This window comes from Alligator mississippiensis, chromosome 2 (genome assembly GCF_030867095.1).
Source record: "Alligator mississippiensis isolate rAllMis1 chromosome 2, rAllMis1, whole genome shotgun sequence".
Taxonomy (NCBI): domain Eukaryota; kingdom Metazoa; phylum Chordata; order Crocodylia; family Alligatoridae; genus Alligator; species Alligator mississippiensis.
In genome coordinates, this window is record NC_081825.1 from 39,347,957 (window position 1) to 39,373,897 (window position 25,941).

Here is a 25,941-nt window from a genome sequence, read left to right on the forward strand (position 1 = left end):
ACAATTTGTGGCCATTATTCGTCGTAACCCCGGGTGGTGCCCAGGGGAACAGAGCCTCCCCCAATTCCCGCTGGTCCCCCTGGTGAGTTGTAAACAGCCACCAGATTCCCTCTCAGCCTTCTCTTGTGGAGGCTGAACAGGTTCAGGACCTTTAGCCTCTCTTCGTAGAGCCTGCCCCGCTGCCCCTTGACCACGCGAGTGGCCCTCCTCTGGACCTCTCAAGGTTAGCCACATCCCTCTTGAAGTGTGGCACCCAGAACTGGACGCAGTACTCCAACTGTGGCCTGATCAATGCCTCATAGAGGGGAAGGATCACCTCCTTGGACCTGCTTGTGATGCATCTGTAGATGCACGACAAGGTGCGGTTAGCCTTACTGACCACTTCCTCCCATTGGCAGTTCATGTCTATCCTGGAGTCAACAATGACTCCAAGGTCCCTTTCTGCCACTGTTGTTGAGAAGGGAGTTCCGCAGCCTATAGGTGTGTTGCTGGTTCCTTCTCCCTAGATGCAGTACCTTGCACTTGTCTGCATTGAGTTCCATCCTATTCTCATCCGCCCACCTCTGTAATTTGTCTAGATCTAGCTGGATTCTGTCCCTTCCCTCCAGCGTGCCCACCTCGCCCTACAAATTGGTGTCATCAGCAAATTTGGACAGCGTGCATTCCACACCCAATTTGTTATTAATTCAAGTCTTTAATGAGCATTGTTAAAAAAAAAAACCAAATACCAACAAACAATTGTCTGCTATGTTATCTGTTTTTACTTCAAATTCCAAAGCCCCTCAAGCTAGGGCCATTAAAATATTGCGTTAAGAGGAAATCTAGAGATCCCTTTTAAAAAGCAAAAACAGCAACTCAGAGCATCATGAACAAAAGGCTATAACCCATCTATCATTCACATATGGATTCATGTAATGATTCTTCAATTAGAATTATTATCTATACAGCAGCTGAAGACTGAGAACTGCTGATACACTGCAGATGAGAACATTTGCTAGTCTCTGGGCTCCAGTCTTTCTGAAAAAATGATGATCCCACAATATAGATTGCTTGGCTTATATGTGTATTAAGCTGCAATGCCAGCATTTACATTTGCAACATTATATTTTTGCTTTCTTAAGCTTGAGAGATTTTGCTGCATCTGGTTGGTTTTATTTGCTTTGTATCTTGGGCAGTCATTTCAAACAAAGTGTGAACAGATAAGGGATTACAGCACAAATGGATCTCAGTTTTGTTTCTCTCAGATGCAAAGAAGCAGTTACTTTACACTAACTGGGCTTCTTTGAGATGTGTGTCCCATGAATATTCAACTGTCACAATTCAGCTGTCAGTTTATAAACACCCTGTCCACAAGCTGATTCAATAGGCCAGTCATATGCACCTTGGACCATGCCTGTGCCTTAAATGTCCTTGTGCCTCCACCTGAGACACTATAGGATGGGACAAACCTAAACCGTCCCTTAATTCCTTTGCCCCTACAGAATCCATACAATCAGAGAAAATCAAGGTAGGAAGGGACCTCATGAGGTCAGCTAGTCCCCAACTATATTATCCCAGCCAAGACTTTGTCCAGCTGGGTCTTAACCTCCAAGGATGGAGAGTCCACTGCCTCTCTGGGTAACCTGTTCCAGTGCTTTACTACCCTCCTGGTGAGAAAGTTCTTCCTAGTATCTAACCTAAACTTCCCTTGCTGCAACTTGAGACCATTGCTCCTTGTTCTCGTGTTAAAGGTTCAGGTGTTAAAGGACTCTGCTGTAGTGGGGAAGGAGGGCACGTTATGCATATTTTGAAGAACCAGTTACTGTGAGATAAATAGCTGCTTCTTCTGTGTACTTGTCCATATATATCCCACTGCTGGTGAGATCACAGAAGGTAGATGCTAGGGTTTTATTTAAGTAAAGATTGTAGGAGCCCCAAAATGAGCCTCTTGAGTTTATTATGGCATATCAGTGTATGAACACAATCACTGCCCTACATCTCTCTGGTATTAGAACATTTCTCAGATGAGGTACAGAAACTGCTTGAACTGATATACCCAATTCAGACTGTTTGTTATTTCAAATCACATATTAATGTAGCCATGATAAAGCTGTGTGTTTATAAGCTTGATTACCATGTATGCCAGTATGCAAATGGAAGTTATTGGTACTGGAACAGTGAACACTGAAGGTACCAGTATTGGAAGTCTCCATGCCAATGATCAGTCTTGGCAGATTTTGAGGGTATTCAGGAATCCAGTCTGAAGACATGGAGAGCAGTAGCTGAATAAGTAGCTGAATGCTAGAAGCAGTTGTGCAAATAAGTACATTTTTGTTTGGCATCTTCTCACATCTCTGTAGTATCTCAGAGAAAACAGAGAAGGCAACCGTTGTCAACATCTTCCTCTCACCTTGCCTCCAAACCAGGCACAGGCAAAATATGGCCTGCCAGCAGAATCGATCCGGTCTGTAGATGGACAGCTATCACGTGGTGCCGGGCAAGTAAGTGGAACTGCTTCTGCCCAGCAGCAATAGCCTGTGATGTGGTGGCATCAGCTGTGGACCTGAAAGGGCTTCTGCCACAGCCTGCGGGTAGAAGCATCAGCTCTGGATGCTGCCGGCAGGCTCAGGAGCCCTAAAGCAAAACTTGCTGGCAGCATCAACAACAGATGCAACCGCCTTCCCATGGCAATGGAAGTTCCCGCCCAGAACCTGCTGGCAGCATCAGCAGTGGACCCAGAGAGGAGCTTCTGCTGCACTGGGCGGATGACAGCTGTGACACCACTAGCAGGTTCTGCATCGAGGCTTGGCTGCGATGGAAGTCCCGGTCTGGGTCCACAGATGAGCTTCAGGGCTCCTAGCAAACTACAGCTCCAGTCCGGTCGTGGAGAGAGGAGGAGGGGGGAGGAAAGGGACAGAGAGATGGATGTGGGCCTCGACAGGTCCTCTAAACTGTTCAGCCGAAACAAATGTCCACCCCTGCTCCAAACAGTTTACTTAATTTCTACCTTATATCACCACTTGTTATTGGTTGCATCACTTCTGGTGGGAAGGACTTCCCATGGCCGTGAGGAACATTCTCTTTCTTTGATTATAGAAGGAAAATATACAAACAACTAGTAACTATACTTTCAGATAAAGTAATGAAATGTTATAAATAAAAATAATATTATTTATATTTAGAAATGCAAATATCAATAAGATTTGCAATCTTCCATTAAAAACATCCTATTAAACAAACATTGTTTATAGAACCCTATCACAAAATAACAAACACAAAAGGTTCGGTAATTCTTTTCCATTTATTTCTGTTAACAATACATTGTGTTTTGGATTGTTTATATCAAATTTCATTTTCCAAGCAAGCCTAGGTAACAAGTTCTTATTAAATTAGGCAAAGTCTGTGCCCCCAATAACTGAATTTAAATTAGAATACGACATAATAAAGGGTGACACAGGAAGTGAGTGAGACTGCAAGATGAAGAACAAATTCTAGAAGTAGGAACTCATGGGTATTTAGTACAAGGCTCAAGCACAGCATGATGATACATGTTTTGAAAAAAATTCAAATCAATTATTTGGTTAAATGCATTGCTGAGACTTGTGAAGTGAGCCATAAAAGACAGTAGTAGGCTCTAGAGGGTATTCAATTGAAAATGACTGGTGTGGGGGAAAAGGGGTGATGGAAAAGGGGACAGATAGGGCACAAAGCCTGGCAGAGAAGAGTCAGTAGGCCATGCAGTAAAAGCACAATTCTGCAAAAACTACCATAATCACTCAAAGATAAAATAATCCTGATTATAAGAGGATCCCCTCAATAATTAGTTTTTTATATATGGAAAATGTATAAATTTATTAGGTATAGAATCTAATTATTGGAGGCTTGCCTTGAATTTCCCCCCTCCCATTGTTACAACAGGGAAAATTAATCTAGGGGGTCAGGTAACCCGTTTGCACTCTGCCTCACTCCAACTTTTCCTGTTCTGCAGACCCTTCCTTACTGTCAGACCCTGCTCTCCCTGAGCAGAGGAAAGGTGGTACACATTTGAATAACTGACCTTGAAATTAAACATAGTTGTAGTAATTTACATGATGGCAAGCTAGGGAAGAGTCTCCCATTTCTATAAAGTTGGATCATAGCTGAGATCCTCCCACTGGAAGCTGGCCAGTCGGAAGCTAACTATGAGGTGGAATCCTATCCGCAAGCAGACAAGGGTACATCCCTAAACAAAGTGCCATTTTAATTGCATTACCTTGATCAGGGTATTTCCCCTGCCAGGTAAGTACAAACTGTATATAAAATGTGTATCCAAGGCTAAATTAGCCAAAACTAATTCCAAATCCAGGAGTCCAGAACCATAAGTGGTCCTATTACCAGCAAACATCCTCTACCCGCACCTGGGTCTTCAGATGTTTCCAAAACCTTTGGTGGGCATCCTACTTGCAGGCCCAAGCCCAGAGGCTTGGGGTTCAGATGCCCCCGAGTTTTGCTTGACCTTGCTATGGCCTTAGCCATAAGGCCCTCAAAGCAAGCAAGGGAGGAGACTCCCATTTCCATAAACTGTGCTTAAAGCCACTACACCTCGGCAGGTACTGAACCATGCCAGATGAGCAACTCCTGCAGTGCAGTTCAGGAGAACTGCCTACATGGACACAGATGCATGGTATTTACCCTGCCAGGTTAAAAAGCCACTATGCTTGATCTGGGCCTACAAACTACGCATTATATTAGTCCAAAGCTAAAAGCTCAAGATTTACCATATAGTTCACTGGGCTGGGCCACATCAGAGTTGACAGCATTTCAAGCTATGGTGACTCCACAGCTCAGCATTGCTCAGTCTGTGTGTTTATTCCAGACACCACAAAGGATCAATGTGCTAATTAGCTTCCACTCATGACTACAACTGGGTGTTTTTGTCATGAGTCCTGGGATTGGAGTTCTGCTCCAAAGATTTATATGCAGAAAAGACAGAACAACCTGGTCCAGCTCCACCTCATAAAGGCCAAACTAATCACATGGCAGGCTGAGGGCTGACACAGGGATACTGGGTAAACTGTTTGGGGCCCCATTTGGTGATGTTTGCCAGACATTTTAGGCTGGTGAAGAAACAGCACTAATTGGAAATGGAAAAGAAATGTGCAGCTCAGCTGTGGGAGTAAAGAGGAAGTTGAGACATATGCACTGTAGTGGCTCATCCTGAATTGAAAAAAAGTCGGCACTGAGGGGGACTGTACTTAAAAGGCACTATCACATATCTTATTCTGATGGAGTGCACCAATATATCCTTGCATGTTTGTCCACTATTGCTTCTTGGCCTCTTGTGGGCTAAAATTGAGTGTAGGGAGTATCTGAAGTCCCAAACTAAAGAGTCTGGGATGGAGGATGCTTGCCTCTGGGGGCATCCAAACTCAAAGACTTCTGAGCTTGGGCCTGTACGTAGGATGCCTACCAATGGATTTGGAAGTCTCTGAAGTCCCAAGGTGATAGGTCTCGGGTGAAGGATGCTCGCTGGTTGTAGCACCATATGTGGTGTTTAGAACAATTGAGTTCTGCCTGCTCAATTGATATGGCTTTTGGAATGATTGAGTTCTGCTCAATTGATATGATTTGGAATGGATTTGGCTAGTTTGACCTGAAACATGAAATATATTATTTAAAAAAAAAAAAAAAAAGCATGTTTGCCCAATATGGACCATTTGTTTCAGTTATGCTTAGTGTTGGTTGCATCAGTTGGTAATAGTTGGTTTCTATTACTGAGCACATGCTGTTTTTAGCAGCAGTTTACTGATAGACAATTTATTTAATAAGGTTTTCTTGTATTTGGATGTAAGATGAAGGGCGTTGCTGTTTGGAGAAACACCTTGTTTTGTATTCAAATAAATATGGTAATTGCACATCTCTTCAATGGGACTACTTTCATGCATAAACTTACACAGGAATTCTTCAAGATGAGGTACAAGTTGGATATGAGGTATTACTAGCATTAAGTAGAAAAGGTAAAAGTAATTTGAATCTGAAGAGGTAGGGAAGGAGCTAGTGGAAAGACTTTAAGGATGAAAGAATGACAGCAGATTAAAAGCAAAAGATCATTTAACAGCCTAATTTTGGTGAACAATTTCAGTATCTGGATGCTGGAAAGGTCACAGTAATGAACAGAGGAAATAAGCAGGATGCAGACAAGTGTTGATATATATATTGGAGTCAGCAGTTACTTTTTATTGATGAAATGTTTTTCTGTCAGAAACTGCCAGCAGAATTTTTCAATCCCATAAGATGGAAATAATTTTCTGTCCAGCTCTAATCTGTAGAGATCAAAACAGACAATTTTTTGAGCTGTGGTGAAGGAAGAATCAGTTCAGTGTGGATACAAGTTGGGTCACAGAGGGATCCCTGTGACAATATAAGAAAGCAAGAAGAGATGATGAAAAATAGGTTACCAAATTTTAGCCACAGAAATATCAGGGAGAGAGACTGCCGAGATCTGGGCCTGGAGAAGGAGAGGTGTTGTAAGCAGTGAGGTAGATTTGCATGTCGTCACAATAAAGATGACTGAAAATGTCTATGTAGCTTCCCAATTACTGTGCATAAAGGAAGACCAGAGACCAAAGAACCAAGCCCTATTCCCTAACAAGCATGAAAGGAGAAGAACCAAAAGGGGGTTAAAATAGAGTAAATGAGGATGTTTTCAAACTGGTAATGAAAGAGTCATTAGAATAGTTTTACCTGTTTCACTTTATTCCATAGAGGAGATAATATAACTCATCTAATCCAAAATAACCTGAGAACCAGAAGATTTTAAACTAGAATAGGTAGCTCAGTACCTAGTCAAATCCATTAACTAGTAGAGTTGAGTGAATTATTTGCAATAAGCAATTTATTTAAGATGTTTTTCTGCTCTTAATACCCCTCGAGCCAAGTACAATTTTCTTTTTTTTCTTGAATTGTTCATGTGGGAATATTATTCACCAAATGCTTATTTAAGTCTGTAAAATTGCTGGCACACACCACCTGACACCATAGAGGAGAGTTTAATATTCGAATTCTGTGAAATACTCATCTAAGCTTTAATTTGTTTGTTCCCTGAATGAATGACCATGACTCATGAACAGGAGGATTTGACTAAATCTCTGCAGTTTTGATTAACTGCTCCAACATATAACATAGCGGCAGGGACCATGCCATCTTTTTGCACCTCAAAACTGTGCCAGAGCTTTGTGTAGTGGTGAAGGCTGTAGTATGCTATGACCTTGACAAATGCAAGGTAGGAGAGTGTGCTTACAGTCACAAGGACCAGGGATCAACCTATGTATTACATATCTTTTAGGATATGTCTGTATAGCAGGTGTGACTATAGCACAAGTAGGTGCATGTAGCTGGCTCACACAGGAGTAGCAGTGAAACAGTGGCAGCAAATCTTCAAGCTTAAATACAGTGAACTAAGGCCACTTTTTTTTCTGAATGAAAGCAGCCACATGAAGCTAATGCACTTTAGCTTATGTGCACCAATTTCCCCATTTTCATTATTTATCTTATTCCTTTACATACACAAACCTTTAGGAAAGGGCCAGTACTCTGATTTAGCAATCAACAAAGGTGTATGGTTCTCCATACATGAAAAAACTAGGACATTCCCTGAAATAAATGTGGTGCTCCAAGGCATCATGACAGACTGACAGAGAAATATTGCAGAGTTGAGCTAATAAACGACTTGGCAACTGCCATTCTGTATATGCTACATTAAAAAGGGGAATTAAACTAAAAACTTTACAAATCTAAACCAACAATTTAAACCAACAGTCATCATGTCAGTGATACAGGCCCCTCATTTTCAGAGCACCAATATTTCGCTAAGCTAACCAATTCAGTCAGTGCCAGAGTATAGCTGGTGCAGCAATAGCATCACCTACAGGAGATGGTTCAGAAGTAAGTCTTCGTATTATCCAAGTGCTAGAGTGAATCTTACATCCCAGGACACCCACAGGGGCCAGCTGATCTCTTAACTGCTGTAACCTCCTCAAAGCTCAACGACACTACTATCTCTCCCTGCCTCAGGTCCACTGATTGCTTTCTTACAGGAGAGCCATTATCAAGGCAGAGATCAAATACATGAGGCACTGTAGTTGCTTGGCTGTGAAAACTATCCAGACTTTAAATATGTGGCTGCTATTGCAGCTATTCTGAGCATTACTAGGCAAGAGATCATAAGAAATTACTACTTTGAGCTGCCTCACTTGCTTGCATTTTTTTAAAATGCTATTTAATACCCATCTCTCCTCTCATTTGCACAAAGATTCAGTGGGGACTGGCTGCATATGGCCATCATGAATTAATCAGTATAAGTATGGGAATGACCTCATTCAATAGACATTTGATGAAATTAATAAAAGGCTTCCATATAAACCAGTAGTGCAAATACCACCACAAAAAATTCAGTTTAAAATATTCCTCAATATTAATTGATTCTTTCTTCAGGTATTTCCCCAATTCCAATTTGGCCCCAAGGACAGTGCCAAAATAAAGTCTATTTTGAAGGCATAAGTGGTGATGCAGAAGCCTAGTTGCTGGGCCTCTATGCACAGGGAAGAGACTATCTTCCAACAATATTTTTAATATGAATTTTATCCAAGATGTTTTTTAACAAGGGTTAAATTTCTAATTCCCAGAATTGCATATGTATAATGCAATATGATACAAACTTGACATCTTGCAAGAATAAATTATGCTAAGTTCCAAAATCTACATCTTGTTTGGTTCTTCTGGTTCTCCCTCGACTAGATCTGCATGACAATCATTTGTTTTAGACACGTCTTTTCCTTTGTTTGTTTCTTTTCCAAAAGTCTTCAAACACTTATTGAGTCTTTTAAGGAACATGTCCACATCTTGCTTTTTCATGCCAATTGCTGAAGCAGCATTGAGGTAAGCACAGGGGTAGTTATTTGCATGAGACATAAAGCCTTTGAATGTATAGTTATTCACTGTTTGCTGAAAATTTCGGGGAACCACCCTGAAACAAATAATCACAGGTTAGTTTAAAATGCCCAGGGCTGTTTACAGATAATATGCTATTCTGAGATAATTTTGCAAACACTTTTTGTGTATAATATACCTGTAAGTCAGGGGTGTCATATAGCCTGTGGACTGAATTTGGCCTGCAGAGCCTCTCTACCTGGCTCACTATTTTAGTGGTGGGCCACCAGAAGCTAGGGCATGGCATAGCCTACTACAGAATTCAGGTCCTTTTGGACTTGCTGACTTTGGTGGCCAGCTTTGTTCATTGCTGCAACTGCCCCCAAGCCCCTCCTGCCACTGGCAAACTCCCAAGATCCACTGCTATGGCTGAACCTCCTTGCTGATACTGGACCTGCCACCACTGAGGTGGTCACAGCGGCCTACTAGGTGCTTTGGGCTGGATCAGGTTTGTGAAGCGCCCCATGATCCGAATCCAGCCTGGGGCCCCAGGTACGTTTGACACCCCTTCTGTAAGTTATGAAAAAGTTCACATCAATAGCCTAGGATGAACAGGAAACATGGGAATGGAACCTTTGAACTTGATGAAACAATATATTGGAGACATGTAACTTCTCAAATCTGGAATCTGTTGAGTCCAATCTACCCAAAAATGACCAGAGGAGCAGGACAAGTGAAGGTTGGGGTCAGACAAAACAAGAACAGCATTAGACTGCAGTACACATAGATTTACTGTTGTTCATCTGTGTAGGAAGTGGAATAATCTAAACTAATGAAGCATGGCCTATGATGTGGAAACATTCAGCTCTGCTGGAGAAAATGACATTACCTCTGTAGCAGAAGCTAGCGTGGCAGCAGCAATATTCAGATTAAGGAATTCTGCCAAAACAAATTTTAGATCACGTTCTTCTTCTAAAGGGCTTAAACTGAAACCATTAAAAATGATTTGTCCTGCATTTCCCTTGCTACGTTCAAGTATTTTTAAGAGTAAATTAATCTGGAATTAGCTCAGGTTGTAGGTCCCTCTAGCACAGGCAGTTCTGGAAAGCACACTGTCTTTCAAAAAGCAACGCAAGATATTAAAGCTTAACAATGGGTTCTCCAGATCTAGGACAAAACTGTGCTAAGTGCTGTACAAATGCAGAATAAAGAGACAGTCCATGCCACAAGCTGCTTGCAGTGTAAAACCCCAGACACTTGAAAAGGATAAGTTACACAAGGCATCACTTGAAATATTAAGCAGAAACAAACTGCATAACAGCAGATGCATACAAGTAAATGGGTTGGGTTGAGCCACCTGAAGATAGGAAGGAAACCACCTTTTTTTCCTTCCCTGCTTGGGTCATACTTACACTGATCAAGGGGCTATATTACATAGTCTCCGGTGTGCATGTGAAGGTGGTGGGGGAGGAGGGGTACGAATCATCGCAACAAGATAAATTTAACTTGAGGTTTTTTCCTCTCTGTTGGTATTCAATTCAAACCTGGTCATCTGAGAAAATTTTAAAGTTTCAAATGCTCACCTAGCTCCAGAAACTTGTCTTGTAAAAAGCATAGATCCAAGTTGTGTAACAGCAGTGTCACTGTGTTCATCTAGGTTCTTTAGCGACATGGCTGCAGACATAAACGGCTTTGTTATAAAAATTGTAAAAAAGCACTTTTTTCACCAAGAACAAACCACTGATGGTATATTTTACTTCATAATGGAGACCTGATTAAGTATTTGTATTAAAATATAATTATAATGTGCATTCTTATAGTACTTCATTTTTAGTTTTCTACTCCATGTAGTTGTTTATTTATATGGTTAAATTATGCACGTGGCCAAGGTAATACATGGAGAAGTTTTACTTTTCAATGTTTAGCAGAGTTAGTGTTTATAACAAAAATCCTAAATAAAGGGAGGGACTCAATAGTAATCTGTTTTACTGAGAATCAGCCCCAAACTATAAACTGTTTTCTTTATAGCATATGATTAATGACTAATGTGTCAGCCTTTATATTCCATTGATTAAACCACATATATTTTGGTCAAGAGCAGCTCTGTATACATACACAGGATCTAAGTCACTTCTGCACTTCTCCACTGTTTGACTAATGTAATTCCATTGAGTTCAATGAACTCACATTGGCTTCAGATTGGTTTAATAGAGGGGTGAACTAGGTCTACACATGTGTACAAGATAGTATCAGAAAAACTATACCTAATTGCAAATACAAATAGCAATTACCTAATGAAATAGGGTTGTGTGGTGTATCCAAGAGTCTCTCATTGTGGATTTCTGCCAACTTCTTCAGCTCGCTTGTAAGATACGAAAACATTTCCTGGAAAAGAATGATACAGTTTTCAACTAACTTTAGTTTTTTATTCAACAGAGAAAGAAAGAATCGGTTTTAGAAAGCTGTCAGCTGCCAAAACATCTCTTAAAAGAACAGAAAGAAGACTTATGCCTGAGTGGGATGATTCTGCTTGAGCAGGGGGTTGAATTAGATGATCTTCATAAAGTCCCGTCCAGTCTTGTTTTTTATGATTCTGCAATTCATTTAATGTGTACTAAACTTCATCATAAACAATTTACTCGAGTCACTGGGCTATGCTGTGCCCTTCACTAACGCAAGAAAACCTTTTCACCTACCAATCTCTCCCCATGTGCAGGGGGAATGGTTCAGTTTCCCCCACAGCACTCTCCTCCTACCTTAACCTGGTGGAAGGCTCTCTGTTTAGTCCAATGTTTATGTTTGGAATCCCTGTCATTCCTTTTGCAGGCCTGCAAAACACTTACACAGGAAAGGTAATATACCCTTAAGAAGTGTCCCAAAGTAAGGTGAGTTTTGTCCCCTCCCAGAATCCTGCTGCAGCAAGGAGTCAGGTTTGTCTTAAGAAATGGCACAGTGGACCACTGGTACTCCTGGCTAAGGTCTCCTTTAATTGCAAGGGATAAGGTCTCACTACTGCAAGATAGACACTGTTAGGGGAACAGTAGAACAGACCAGAGTTGCCAATGCCAATATTAATTCATGGTTATAAGCCTTAGTTTTTCTTTTGTATATTTCTCTGTCATATGATAAATACATTTTTGTTTTCCAATTGTCTAAAAGATAAATAGCAGGGAGGGTTTTTTTAAGCTCCAAGTACATATTTGTAATACAGTGGCAGCTTGCTGCTGCAGTCAGGCCAGCCCCGAGCACCCTACCCACTCACTCCCACCAACATACTCCAAATCAGCAAATGAAAACTCTCTAGGAATCCTTCTTGCCTCCTCTCAAGTCCTCAGTCTCTAGTGGATTTGAAAGTAAGCTGCTGAGGACAACCCTTAAAGGACCTCATTGTACTTCTGTGTTCGGAGCATGTCAGCAGGAACGGGTGACATACCATGTCACTCGCCCATTAGAACATGGAGGAGAATGGTTTTACTGTTACTGCTAGTGGTAGACACTGAAAACTACTGCTTGCATTGTTTTCATCTGGAACAGCCTTAGAATAAGAACAACATACATTGTGGCATCAGTCATCATCAAAGTGCTGCACCTGCCGCAAGCTTTGAGAATCTTTCTGCATGAGAATGGAAAGCTGGGCAGCAACTTGTATGCCTTGTCATTAACAAAAAGGGGCACTGACCTAGGTATTATGTACCACAATTTACACTGTATGACATAGCTTGTGGTTTGGAAGAATCTGTGTCTCTCCATGTTCTCTCTCTGGGACAAGTAGCTGGTTTGGATGAAACTGCTTCTCAAAACCTTCTAAACCAGTGGTGCTCAACCCTGTGACTATTCAGGCTGGAAAAGTGACATAGGGCTGGTCTGCAGACTGGATCCTGTGTAGGGTTGGTTCATGGGTGCAATCCAATGTGCCAACTTGGTCCCATGAGTTGGATCTGGGCATAGGTGCTGGCCTAACCACAGATCTCGCCATGAAGTGACCCCATGTGCCAGCCTGATCTAGTGCAAAGGACCACATCATCTGGTTTGTGGGACTCCCCACAGGTCCAGAAATTTATCAGCAGGGAAGCCACAATTGCCAGTGTCACTACTCCCAAGGAACCAAATTTTTAGACTTAAGGGGAGACCCACAGGCTGGAGGATATGGCTGGATCTGTCCTGCAAGCTGGAGGTTAAGCACCATTGTTCTAAGCAGTCAGTTGGGTGTCAAAAAAGTGTAATGTAATTTTAATCAAACAGTTCTATTATTGAAAGGAACGCTGTAAGCAGACATGCCTTGGTATCCTGGTTAATGCATGTGACATCACAGAAAGCAAAAGAACAAATAAATAAATACAAACAATTAAAATTCCACACTCTTCACAGCATCACCTTCCTAACTGGTACCTGTTTTGCTGGGTTTTTAGGACTGCCTTTTAAACAGCACCTCCAAGAGATCTTACAGAACTAGCTGGGTTTGGAGGTGACCAGTTCTGTGCACAGCTCCTTCTCTGTGCTGCTTCAAAGAACTGAAACATAGCTTCATTCTCTGAGAAATCAAGAGAAAAATACTTCCTGAGATGCCCCTCCCAATCAGAGTGATTCAGAAATAGAGCTTTGCTATCCATGTAAATGAATTGGATTCAAAAGTAGCTGTAAACAACAGCACGAAGCTTTCTGCAGTATTCAGTTGCAAGAAGCTATTGGGAACGGTTAGCAGAGCTTGTAACTTGTGACAAATAATTGCTGTTTTGCAGTCTGAAATCAAACCAAGTGCTTCTCTGGTTTGAGTTCGATAATTTGCCCAGCTTTATTTACAATACTCTTTGTAGACCAAGATAAGTGTTCAGACACTTTTTTTATTGCTCCTCAGTGAAGATAAACACAACACTCATTTCTTATTTACTCCTCTAACACAATGAGCATCACTAATGTGTTCATATAATATATCAGTTTAATTTTGGGAATCCAATCTGTTAATTAATTAGTGCTCCCTCTGCTGGCTATTTACTACTGCAGCAGTAGCAGAGAAAAATGCTGCAGGGCTGTGCAAATAGGAATATTGGGATATATTTCTTTATAAGAATGGTGATGAGAGAAAGGTAGATTCAAGCAGTAAGAAATCTTCAGGTGTTAATAACTGGTGGGTCTGTCTATTCAGGAACTTCTGGATAGCACATTAATAGAATAACTTCATGTTTGTAATGCCTAGTTACTATTTCTAGCTTACATTTAGGTCAGTTAAGATTAGATATCTACCCCACTAAAACAGCCCTCACATATGGAAGGACTGAGTGCAAGGAAATGAACAAATGGAGTTTTGAGACCAAGGTATATGCATTTTCATCAGTCAGGCTGACTCTAGCCCTCTGTGTACAAATTTAAATGTTCTCCTGTTTTTGTAAATTAATATGCTCTGCATTCTAGAATTTTTCTTCCACTTAGCAAACCTAATGTATACAAGTAGTTAGCTAAGCAGTTTACTGTACAATAAATTAATGGTGCTTCAGATTTGGCAATATTTTTGTGAGGTCAAATCTATAGCTGACCTCTATTATAAAATCTTTCTGTTGTGTGGGAAATTTATAAGCACCCCAAGCAAATATGTACAATAAGCTCTTACTTAAATGTAGCTGAATACAATTGATTTTCTATGGGGTAGACACTATATTTAACTCAGTTTTAAAAGACTCATCACATGAAAGCTGCATTGAACAACTTGCACACTAAATGTCAGCTAAATTTCTAAGGGAAAAGAGTGAATGAGAAAGTGAAACACTGCATTACAAAACCTCAGCTGACTATTGAGGGAAATGCTAAGTTATACAAAAACGTATTGCATTTCTTTTGGTCTGCCAGATTGATTTCTAACCCCTAAAAACAATGAAATCTAACAAGAAACTGAAAATTCAGCAATCCTAGAGGCAGTGTACGTCAAATGTGCCAAATGACATGGTTATGTTAGACATAATGGCCAGCTTCCACAGAAGTTTGCACAATATTATCAAGAAACTTTTGAAAGAGTCAGCTAAAATGAGTGTTGTTTCTGAAGCCAGTCCTGGTAACCTAGAAAGAAGGGACGAGATCTTTGGCTGCTGGAAACTGGTGCAGCTTCACTGATTTCCGCAACATAAAATTCTAGTTAACAATCTCATAAGAAAATCTCTCCTATTTTAAGTTTGATTTCCTGTCAATCTATAAAATTATCCACAGCTCACTGCAAATATACATACTGTGTGATGGACATGAATCCTCCATTCCTGAGGAGGGTAAGATTTCATTGGCTAGGAAGGACTTTCAAATCTTTATACTTTAATGCAAAAATTTGACCTAATGATATGCTGTACCAAGGAGTTGACTCTCATCACATTTACTGTCTAAAATTTTAGCTTTCAGAAATTGCACTAGGACTAGTGGACTACCCTCCTCTTCCAAGTCTGGAGTTAAAATCATTAGTTGTGTTTTTTTGTGGTGATACCTGAGTCCCCTCTGTACTTGGGGCTGTACACATATCAGACAAGAAGATATTTCCTACCCCAAAAGAACTTAGAGTTTGAAATGAGGGGGAAGCAAATTCTATACTGTTCCTCTAAGAGTCAAAACAAAACATTTTAGGTAAAAATGTTTCATTTTTTATTTCACAATACTTCAAGATCAGATTTGCTTTAAAGATCATGTACTTTTAAATTAAAATCCCTGTAAATTTTGGCCCAAATGAAACGCTTCAGTCAACCTAAAACAAAAGTATTTTTTCTGGTTTTCAGTTTGGTAAGACAAATTAAATCAATTGCATAGCTGTATTGACAAACCCATTAATCACCAGAACATCTTTGTCAATATAATCATCACAATTTTTTTTCAAATACTGGAGCAAAAACAGAATTGTTATTGCACCCACATTTTCATAGGTTCAATTTAAATAAATGGGAATTCTAGGTGTTTAGGCACCTCTGAAATTAACTTCTTTTAGGCTACGGACAGAAGTTACACAAAAACCAGTTTAAGTGATCAGAAACTAGTTTAAACCTGTAACAAAACATAAGTTCAGTACATATAAACCAGTTTTGAAATGGCTGAAACTTGTTTAAAATAAACCTGGTTGACGGTAGTATCAGACTTAACTGATTTAGGTCAAACTGGTTTATGGAACTTCTGCCCCAGACCCCTTCCTGGTTCACATTAAATCACAGTCCCCCAGCATCCCATGATGCTTTGCAGCCCTGGGCTGGGCTATGCTGTCTGCTTGAGCAGAGCAGAGTTGGCCCTGCCCCTCTGCTCTGTAGCCAAAGCAGTGAGGGCTGGTGGACAAAGGGGTGGGGGTGGGAAAGTTGGCTGGGAACAAAGCCGGGTCTGCCTGGCGGGAGTGGAGCACCCCTGCCAGACTTTCCCTGCGCTGGAATAGAGGGGGCGGGGTCCATCGGACTCCAGCAAATGGCAGGGAGGGGGGTTTAAATCCCCTCCATGGCCCACGGGATCCCAGGCTCAGTCTGTGTGGGGAGGACTGCCACACTTCTACCCCCACACCCAACGCCCTGTTCAAGTGGGGGAGAGAGCAGCCCCTGCCAAGGTTTTCTTTCTCTTTCCCTGCTCAAGCAGACAGCAGGGGGCATGGCCATGCCGTGACCTGGACCAGCAGGGTAAGGTGGAGGGGAGCGGGGTTTAAACCCCCCACTGGGCCTTGGACCCCAGCTGGGGTTTGCCTGGGGTGGGCAGTCCCTCCCAGGCTTTTAACCCTCCCCCGCTCACACCACTCCTTGCTTCAAAGCCAGCAGGGTGAAGCAGGAGCAGGATTTAATCTTCCCTCCCTCCCCTCTCTCACTGGCATGGGACCCCAGCCACCGTCCATCTCACAGGAGTGCAGCAGCCCGTCAGGCATTTCCCCCAGCTTGCCGCTCAAGCAGCAGGGGGCATGGCCAGATGCTGGCCCCAGCAGCAACCTGAGATGAAGTGAGGGAGGAAGGTGGGTTTAATCCTCTTTTCCCTCCGCTCTCCCACCAGCACAGGACCCCAACTAGGGTCTGCCTGACACGAGTTGCTGCGCCCCTGCAAACTTCTGTGCAAACTGCCCCTCCTCACCCACTTTGCCTCAGGCTGCTGCCAGGGCTAGCATCTGGCCATGCTCCCTGCTGCTCCAGCGGCAAGTGGGGGAAATGCTTGACAGGGGTTGCTGTACCCCTGCCAGGCAGACCCCAGCTGGAGGCCCATGCCAGTGGGAAGGGGGAGGGAGGGGAGAATTAAACTCCCCTCCCTCCCCACCTTCGCCTCAGTGCCAGAGTCTAGCCATGCCCCCTGCTGCTCAAGCAGCAAGCGGAGGGAAATGCCTGACAGGGGCTGCTGTGACCCTGCCAGGGGTCCTATACTGGTGGGAGAGGGAAAAGAGGATTAAACCTGCCTCCCCACCCTTCACCTCAGGGTGATGCCTAGGCCAGCGTCTGGCCACACCCTCCACTGCTCAAGGTTGGGGGGGGGGGGGCCCGCTTCCTCTTCTGCCCTTCAGGCACAACCTGACTGGGGAGCATGCGTGCCAACCCCTCCCCGCTCATACTTAGTGGCCTGCCAGGGCCTGGTCATGTCCCCCACTGAGCTCAGCTTCCCTCCAGGCTTCCAGCCACTGCTGAAGGGACGGAAGTGCTGCTCTAGCACCCCCCAGCTTCTAGCCTGAGCCGCTGCAGACATGTGGCTGCTTTTTCCAAATCAAAAGTGAAAGTCTGTCCACTTGCTTCTTCTCAGTTCAATCTACACGTTAGACTAACATGCAAAGATTTAACTGATTCAGGATCAGGCTTTCTGAATGTCTCTACTTAGCCCTTCACTCATCCTTAAAGCAGTGGGGGCCAATCTGCTTGGCAGGCATGCCACAAATTAGCCCTGCACCCTCCCCAAATACTACTACTACTCCAATTCCTTTCCCTTACCCAACCTGCTGATCAGCTTTCTGCTCCCTGCCTTGTACTCCCTGCCCGGTCCAATGCTCTGCTTTCTGCTCTCTGCTTGGCTCCTCCCCAATCTGACATACGTCACACACAGAGGTTGCCCATACCACCCGTGGCATCCATGGTGCAGGTTGGCCACCCCTACCTTACAGCATGCCTAACTCACACTGACAGCATTGTGTTCAGTACCAAGTTCATGCGGAAAAGGAATGTTTATATATTTTATAATACACAAGCAGTATAACATTTAGCAGGCTCCAGGGATTAAGACCAGGATTGGGAAGGACCTTCTGGACCACTGACTCTAGTCCTGTGTTTGCAAGCAAAAATTCTTCCTTTCAGCTGAGTGCCCTGGTCCAAAGACTGATGCTCCAATTTGCTTTCCTTTTAAACTCATGACTTTTCACTTCTTCACTGACTAACTGCTCTTTTCCCACTCAGGCTGAGGGGGCTTTGGCCCCATGTCTCATTTCCTGTATGTGTAATGTAAACACTAAGCTACTATACCCAAGATGGGAGACACCACTGCCACTACCCTGCACATACTTGGTATCTTTTTATTTCTAGGTCACATAACCCCTAGTACATCCCCTGGATACGTGCACTACTTTGGACCTCCCACTTACAAAGTCCATACCCTAATTTAAGTATATGCAGAAATGTCAACTGAGACAGTATTACAGAAATTATGGATCTGATTGCAAGTTCTACAAAACTTCTATAAATTCCATATACACAGAAAATCCTGCAGTACCTTGTAAAGGCCTCAAACTACAACATGGGTATCTAACACAACACAAAATTCATGACAGAAGCAACTGTCTCCTTTTCTAAATGACCAAAAGACTATTTGAATCTTGGCGCTCAAAACTTTCAGCTTTTTTAAGTTTTAAATATATTTGTTCTCTCACTAATTATTTATTTAATTTAGAAGCAGAATGGCCGCAAACCTTTATATAAAGTTTTATGAACAGAATATAAAACATTTATTTTTGTTGATACAATCTATGGTTTCTTATATAAATGATAAAACATGCCAAACAGCTATAAATCAAAGGGTGCATCCCTACAATTTGTGCTGCTTTTTGCTGCTTTGCATGCCTCTGCACACGCACTTTGGTGTGGGGCAAAATGCCCCACGCCAGCGAAACTGCCATTTCCCTGATCCTCCTGGCATGTTGGAGGAGCTGGGACGGAACTAGAAGAGGGGAGATGCTCTGGCTGGCAGCCAGAGCATCTCCTGGGAGGACCAAGCCTCTTTGTCTGCTGGCACATGCTCCTGTGGTGTGTGCTGTGCCCTTTTTTTTTGTTTTTTTTTTTTTGCAGAGTGTTGGTTTTTTTTTTTTGGGGGGGGGGGGGGGGGGGGGGGGGGGGAGTTGCTGCCAGGATTTCCTGGTAGCAAATCTTGCCCCCGGGCACATTTTAACATGCCATGGGTGTGGCCTGTGGCATTACAAATAGGTTTGTGGTGCCACAAACCGCACATGCCTGCATGTCTGGATCTGGCCAAAGCGTGCATCTTTTGGATCATTATGGCATATTAGTGACTCATATTATGTGTCCCACCCCATGGTCGCCACCTTGGGACCAGACATCCCACTCCTAAACCCTGACCTTTGCCATGGGAAGTCCCTTCCCTTGCCTCCAGAAGTACTCCTTTTAGGAAGGAGATTTGCCTTCAAAATGAAGTCTTACTCTTGTATATGGTGGATGGGTGGGTATGGGGTTTGTGGGAGACTCTGTGTGTGTGTGTGTGTGTGTGGGTGGGCGGGCTTTGTACAGAGGTGTGGGTGGGTATGTGGGGGGTGTGTAGGTGGGTATGGGTTTGCAGGGCTATGGGTTTGTGTATGTGCAGTATAGGGGAGGGAGTGGGGGTGAATGTGTGGAGGTGTATGGGTGGGTACAGGGGGTTGGTTTTTGGGAATGTGTCGGAGCATGTGGGGTCTGTGAGGGGATGTAGGGGTGTGTGTGTGTGTGTGTGTGTGTGTGTGTGTGTGTGTGTGTGTCCACCCTACAAACACGCTCCTCTCACACATTCCCCCCCCCCACTGCACACAGCCCCTGCTGCCAGTGGTAGCAGCAGACAACGGGCCCTTGGGGTGCTCATGGCCCACAGCAGGTAGAGTCCCCCAGCAGCTTGCAGTCCTGATAAGCTCCAGGGCTAGACTGGTGGCTTCACTGCACAGGGCTCGCATGCCTGAGCCCCAGGCAATGAAGCTGGTGACACAGGTCATGGGGCTTGGCCAGGGAGGCAGGGAGAGGGATGGGCCTGGACCGGCGCCATAGCACAGAGCTTCCTGCCATTCCCCATGACCCGCATGTAGCAGTGAGCAGGGCCAGCCATCAGCTCCATTGCATGGGACTCCCCCTAGAGGCATGCAGTTCACACAAAGAACCAAGGCAAGCCCCATGTGATAGAGCCAGGAAAACCCCATGCCCCAGCTGACCTGGGTTCTATGCTCCTGCTGGCCAACCCTGGGTTCCTGTGCTCCCATCCAGCTGCTGCTTCACCCCCACCTGCCCCTACCACTCCTCCCTGCCACCACTACCACCACCACTTCCCTGCCCCCACCCACCACCACTGCTGCCCTTCCCCTGCCACTTCCCTACTCCCTCCTGCCACCACTTCCCTAACTGCAGAGCTAGGGTCAGGGCCATCCCACAAGCAATGGTGGGAGTACAGCATGCACTGCCCCCATGAGAGTGAGTGGGGCTTGGCCCCATGCGAGCAGAGCAGGGGCAGCCCAGAGCCAGGCCAGATGCAGTAAACTGGTAGGCACCCATGCATGGGCCAGATGATAATCGCCTGATGGGCTGTTTCCAGTCTGCAGGCCATATTTTGCCCGCCCCTGGCCTACAGGCTCTGACTGATATCATGGTCCCATCATTCTAGGTACTATTCAAAACACACAGTAAAAGATGGTTATTGGTTCAATTAACATAATGTAAGCAAAGCAGCATGAGACTTTACATGTGATGACAGTGAAGGGCTAGAAAAGGGATGGGGGGGAGAGGCTTCCAGTGGCCTATTTGCATTCCCTCTCTGAAAGCAGCAGGATACTTCTAGAGAAAACACTTGCAGTCAGCTCTTCCCTGCAGGCACACCTCCTGTACTCCTCCAGAACAGCATCAACTTCTCATCTATATTCACTTTTCCCCAGGCACCAGTACCCTCACTTCACTGTTCTGCCCTAGGACAAGTGACCACTTCGCCCCATTTCTCCACAGATCCTTATAGCTCCCCAAGTCCTTTAACAACTGCACAACTAATGAATGCTGATCCCTAGAACAGCCCACTCCCTGTATACTCCTCTCTCAGTCAGATACATTTTGCCTCTTTAACCAGCTTTCCCTAGAGAAATAGAAATTGGATAGTCTAAGGCTTTTGTTTCCCCCTCCACTGCAAGATATTAACCACTTCTCCATGACAATGTGAGCTTTTTGTTTTGAGCTGAGCTCAAATAACCTGAAATAATATTTGAAGTGAAGAAGGATAAGAAAAGAAAGAGAAAATACTTGGAGTTTTTTTTATAGCCTGACTTCTTTTTTGGGTAGGTGTAGCTGTACCAATATAGAAAAGAGTACTCAATGTCATGCTATAAATAGCTCCTGCTGAGAGCATAATAGCTCTGCCTCTGCTTTTGCAGGGCACAAGCAATAAACTATCACTATTAAATTTTTACAGTTCAGGAACAAGCACATTTAAAACAAAAAAGGTTCCTATTTCTACAACAAATCCAATAAAAGAAACATATTTACACCACATATAGGGCTGCATTTATGGAGTATAACCACATTTTGAATTTTAAAAAACTTGTCTATTGAATGAAGCTGTAAAAATCTAACGTTTTATTCACTTTAAAATCCTACTTCCAAAAAAATGGTGTCCTTATTTTTGAAATGCACAGCTATTCATTAGGACATTTTATTTACTAAAGAATTACCAAATTATTTATGACTGGCAATGCCCAATACTCTGCATTGCATTTTCACTACTACTGTAAATCTTGCAATCCAAACCAACTTTACAGAAAGCACAAATAATGTTTGACATTTTTAGGGGAAAAGGTGTAAGGGAAAAGAAATATTATTTTTGATGCAGACATCAATATATACAATCATCCAAAACAGAAGATTACTAGACAATTTATTTCACAAATCACACCTGTTCTTTTTAATGTTCCATACATGACATCTTCAAATTTAAAGCCTCTGGATCACCTCCCACTTCATTTCTAAAACTTAACCATACTCACAACTATAACTGATTACATTTTTGCTTAATTACAGAAGTTGCTTATACAGTTACTCTTCTTCACTTCTAATTGCTTCTACAGACACTTAAATACCATTACAAAAACCCTGAGTGCCTGTAGAAAGAGCTGGAAACAAGATCAAGTACCATGTGTCCTACCAGATCTTCACAAACTAGCAGCACGTGGTCAGGAGACCACGGACATTTGGCTTAACACTAAATATAGTAATGGAACAGATGAATTTTGGATTATTTTAAATACCTATTTATTTCAGGCTATGGTGACGTTATCCACAATTTCTATATATGATATTATGTGCAAAAATATGTTTAAAATGTGAAGGGGGCAAAGTCAAGCACTGAAACGATAGGAAGCACTAGAGTTAATGGTGCCTGCAAAAATTTTAGCTAAGCCCCCTTAAGTGTATGCATTATGTCGGGTTGTGCTCAATATGACACAGAAACTCTGTGACAGAGCCAGTATAGAACTATGATTTTTCAGGTCCTAGACTAGTGCCATAAGTCGAGCATCCTTTCTCTATGTGCAATCTTCTATATCAATCATGACCCATCTAGAGGCAAAGATCCTACAATAAGTACTGTATGATCATATGATTAAAGACTACTATGGGCCCCAAAGGGCTAAATTAAGAATGCTCAGGAACCCATAACTTTTGGGCATTTACTAAGGCTGTCAATTAATCGCCATTAACATGCATGATTAATGCAAGTGTCGGGACCCAAGGCAGCCGGCCAGCAGCTCTCCCTGACTCCCACCCGGGCAGATAAGGGTCCGGGGCCTTAGAAGGCCGTCAGGCGGGTACTTGTGACGCGTGAAGTGGAATTAATTAGGCAGACGCTTATCGGTTGCAAAGCAAGATTGTTTACTCACGTCAAGGTGGTGTAAGACGGAGGTCAGAGATACTTAGTTAGTTACAGCTTAGAGATCGTCGTTCAGTTATTCTGCAGATATATATATACGGGCCGGCGGTCGGCTTATCGGGCACGCGGGGCAAGGGTACGCCAGGGAGGTCGCGGCGGGAAGACGCTGACAACTGATCAAATTGTCAGATTTACTCCAAGGTGTGGGCAGAGTTGTCTTCGACTTTGCGAAAAATGTAAGCGGGTTTTGTTTGTATGATAGCCAACTGTTTTTCGCCACGTCATAAATCTAATTAGAATCGCCAATTATCTAGCGGTCTTCGCTAGGGTGTTATCATAGGGTTACTCCCTGTTTTCTTTGACCAATTATAATGATTTATATAAAGCAAAGAAGGCAAAAGTTTTTATCTCTGTTAGTGGCGCAGCAATAAATTTCTTTTTGACATGCGCAGAAAAAAAAGCAGTTACTATCATTATTGTTAACCCTTAGTTAACCTAGTGCAGAAAAAACTGTTTTAAATGGTTATTACTTGTTTGTGACATGGGCACTACTTAATTTGGTTGTGACAGCAAGAACAAATTAACACGACATTTTTTTTTATATGTTAATTGTGCATGTGGTTTTGGAGCCTAAGCCCAGGCTGCCCTGCGCCACTACAGTTACCACTGATCCAGACCACCCTGCGAGGCAGGGGTGGCTGTAACAGAGGAGCCGTAGGGCAGCCTGGGTGCAGGCTCTGGGTGGCTGAAGCGAGGTGGGGGGCACCCCCACAATGCCAGGGCCCTTGGCAGCATCAGGGGTTTGGATAAGGCGGTGCTGAGCTGCAGTGGGGCTGCCTGGCACTCTCGGGTCCCATTGTTTGGGGTCAAGGTGGGCCAGAACTGCATGAGCCGCTTCTGGGCACACATCCTTGATCCAGGCCCTGGAAAAAAGCGGTGGCGATGGAGGCCTTGCACCCTGTGCCCCCACAGAGGCAGCTGCTGCCAGCGGGCAGGATTCTTGTGGAGTAACCTCCCACAGCCCCTGGCCTGTGCTTCACCATATGCCCAGCCCCATCCCAGTGCCTCCATATCCCAGATTGCGCTGAGCTGCTGCTTACCTCCCTGCACTGCCAGGGCTCCTGCCGGGACCCGCACAGCGCTTGGCGGTGGCAGTGCTAGGCTGGGGCCAGGCATGTAGGCATGGGCTGTGGGAAGTGGCTCAGTGGGAGTCCCACTTCCACCCACCAGCAGCAGCTGCTTCTGTGGGGACGCAGGGCGCAGGGTCGTCGCCGCTTCCCAGGGGTCCAGACTAGGGATGCATAGGGACCCATAGGCCCAGAGGCAGCTTGTGCCGGAGCTCCCATTTGGTCCCAACCCACCCCAAGCTGTGAAGCCAAAGGGTACCATGCAGCCTTGCCGCAGCAGCTCTGTGTGGGTCCTGGAGGGACATGGACTCCAGGCGGCTGCAGCAGGAAGGCGAGGGCAGGGGCACACCCACCCACAACCCCCATCTAGGGCTCTGAGCAGCTGGCTGGCAGTGCTGGGGGTTTGGGGAAGGTGGCACTGGGCCGTGGTGGGGCTGCCTGGCACGAGGATGTCTGGGACCTGCTAAGCAAATAAACGGGAAAGTTCAGGCCCAGGCCAGGGCCACTGCTGGAGCAGCTGCTTCCAGCCTGGGCTGCCCATGGCCGCTGCTGCTGGAGCAAGGGACAGGTGAGGCTGGACTCTGGTGAGGGGTGCACCCTGGTCCCAGGGCAGCTTCACAGAGACCCTGCTCAGATTGAGCATCCTTCCAGGGCATGCAGGGGTCTCCCCACCACAGGCTCTAAATCCCCGTGCGGGAAATGCCCCTCCACCAGCTCAAAACCCCCTCACACACCCACAGCCCCATACAACGTACCTGCATAATTGAGTTTTTCTGCGCAGAATTTTTAGCTGTGCGATTAAAATCGCGATTAACTGTGACTAATTTTTTTAATTGGGCAAATAATCGTGATCACATTTTTTTAATCGTCTGACAGCCCTAGTATTTACCCACAGGTAAGTAAGGTCAGCCATTTCACAAGAGAAAAAGAAATGCTTTCTCAGTTAAGTCTAGTGCAATGACTCTCAGCTGGGGCCTGGAGAGACCCTTTCAAGGGTGCCACAGTGTCAGCACTGCTGCCCCCGCTATTTTGGCCAAGTGAAACTGCCCCATGTGCCTCTGTCTTCAGGAGGGGTGCACAGGGCTGGTGAGGAGTAGCTGGTGCTCTTGTCTGCATTAGATGTTGCAGCTGGTGCTCTTGTCTGCATTAGATTTTGCTCCTCTCCCTTCCCTGTTTCCCTCCACACCCCTGCTGGCTTGCAGTATGTGAACAGGGAATTCAAGCAGCAGCCCACAGGGGGACTCTGTAGTGTAAGGCAAAGACACATTCAGCTTCTACAAAACCTGTATTTCCTATTTTCAAATTGCCAACCAATAGGGAAGGACAACAGAATGGAGCAGGAAAGGTATGGGAGAAAAAATGTAGCACAGGTAGGAGTGCCTGGAAATAGGGGTGTGCACTGCAATTTCACCTGGCAGCAGTGGTAGCCTGGAGATAAAGTAAACTGAGACTTTACAGTGGCTCTCATCTGGGTTCTACACAATCCAGGTCAGTTATGGAGGAGTGTCTTGAGTGTAAAATGTTGAGAACCACTGGGTAGAACACACTCCTGGGGATGAACCTCCCTGAAGTCTCTTCTGCTGACATTTTTCCACTTTGTATAATAATTATTGGTTAGACCACAGAATTATTGCTTTTTCAGCAAGAGATTTTGGCATGCACCTTGGATGAAGCAGACTTGAGTTCAAGTCCCTGTATCAAATCAGAATAGGCATTCAAATCTGGGTCACACATCCCAGCAAAGTGCTCTGACCCCTGGACTCTTGGGTAAAATGGAAAAACCCTACCACACAGAAGCAGTTTTGTGCAAGGCCCAAATGATATGCTCTGAAAACAGCCACTGGACTGGGCCCCAGAGGCAAGAGAGATGAGGGAA

The 25,941-nt window shown here is 44.2% G+C and overlaps 1 protein-coding gene across 1 annotated transcript in view; it reads right to left on the reverse strand.

Moving 5' to 3' along the window:
* Nucleotides 1-3,261: 3,261 nt before the first annotated feature.
* Nucleotides 3,262-25,941, reverse strand: part of SEPSECS (Sep (O-phosphoserine) tRNA:Sec (selenocysteine) tRNA synthase) — a 55,092-nt gene continuing 32,412 nt past the window's right edge. The window contains exons 9-11 of the mRNA XM_014607761.3: nucleotides 11,178-11,271; nucleotides 10,470-10,560; nucleotides 3,262-8,983 (exon numbers count right to left, since the gene is read on the reverse strand). Coding sequence (XP_014463247.2) covers nucleotides 8,716-8,983; nucleotides 10,470-10,560; nucleotides 11,178-11,271 — 453 coding nt within the window. The 3' untranslated portion in view covers nucleotides 3,262-8,715. The remainder of the gene's footprint in view (nucleotides 8,984-10,469; nucleotides 10,561-11,177; nucleotides 11,272-25,941) is intronic.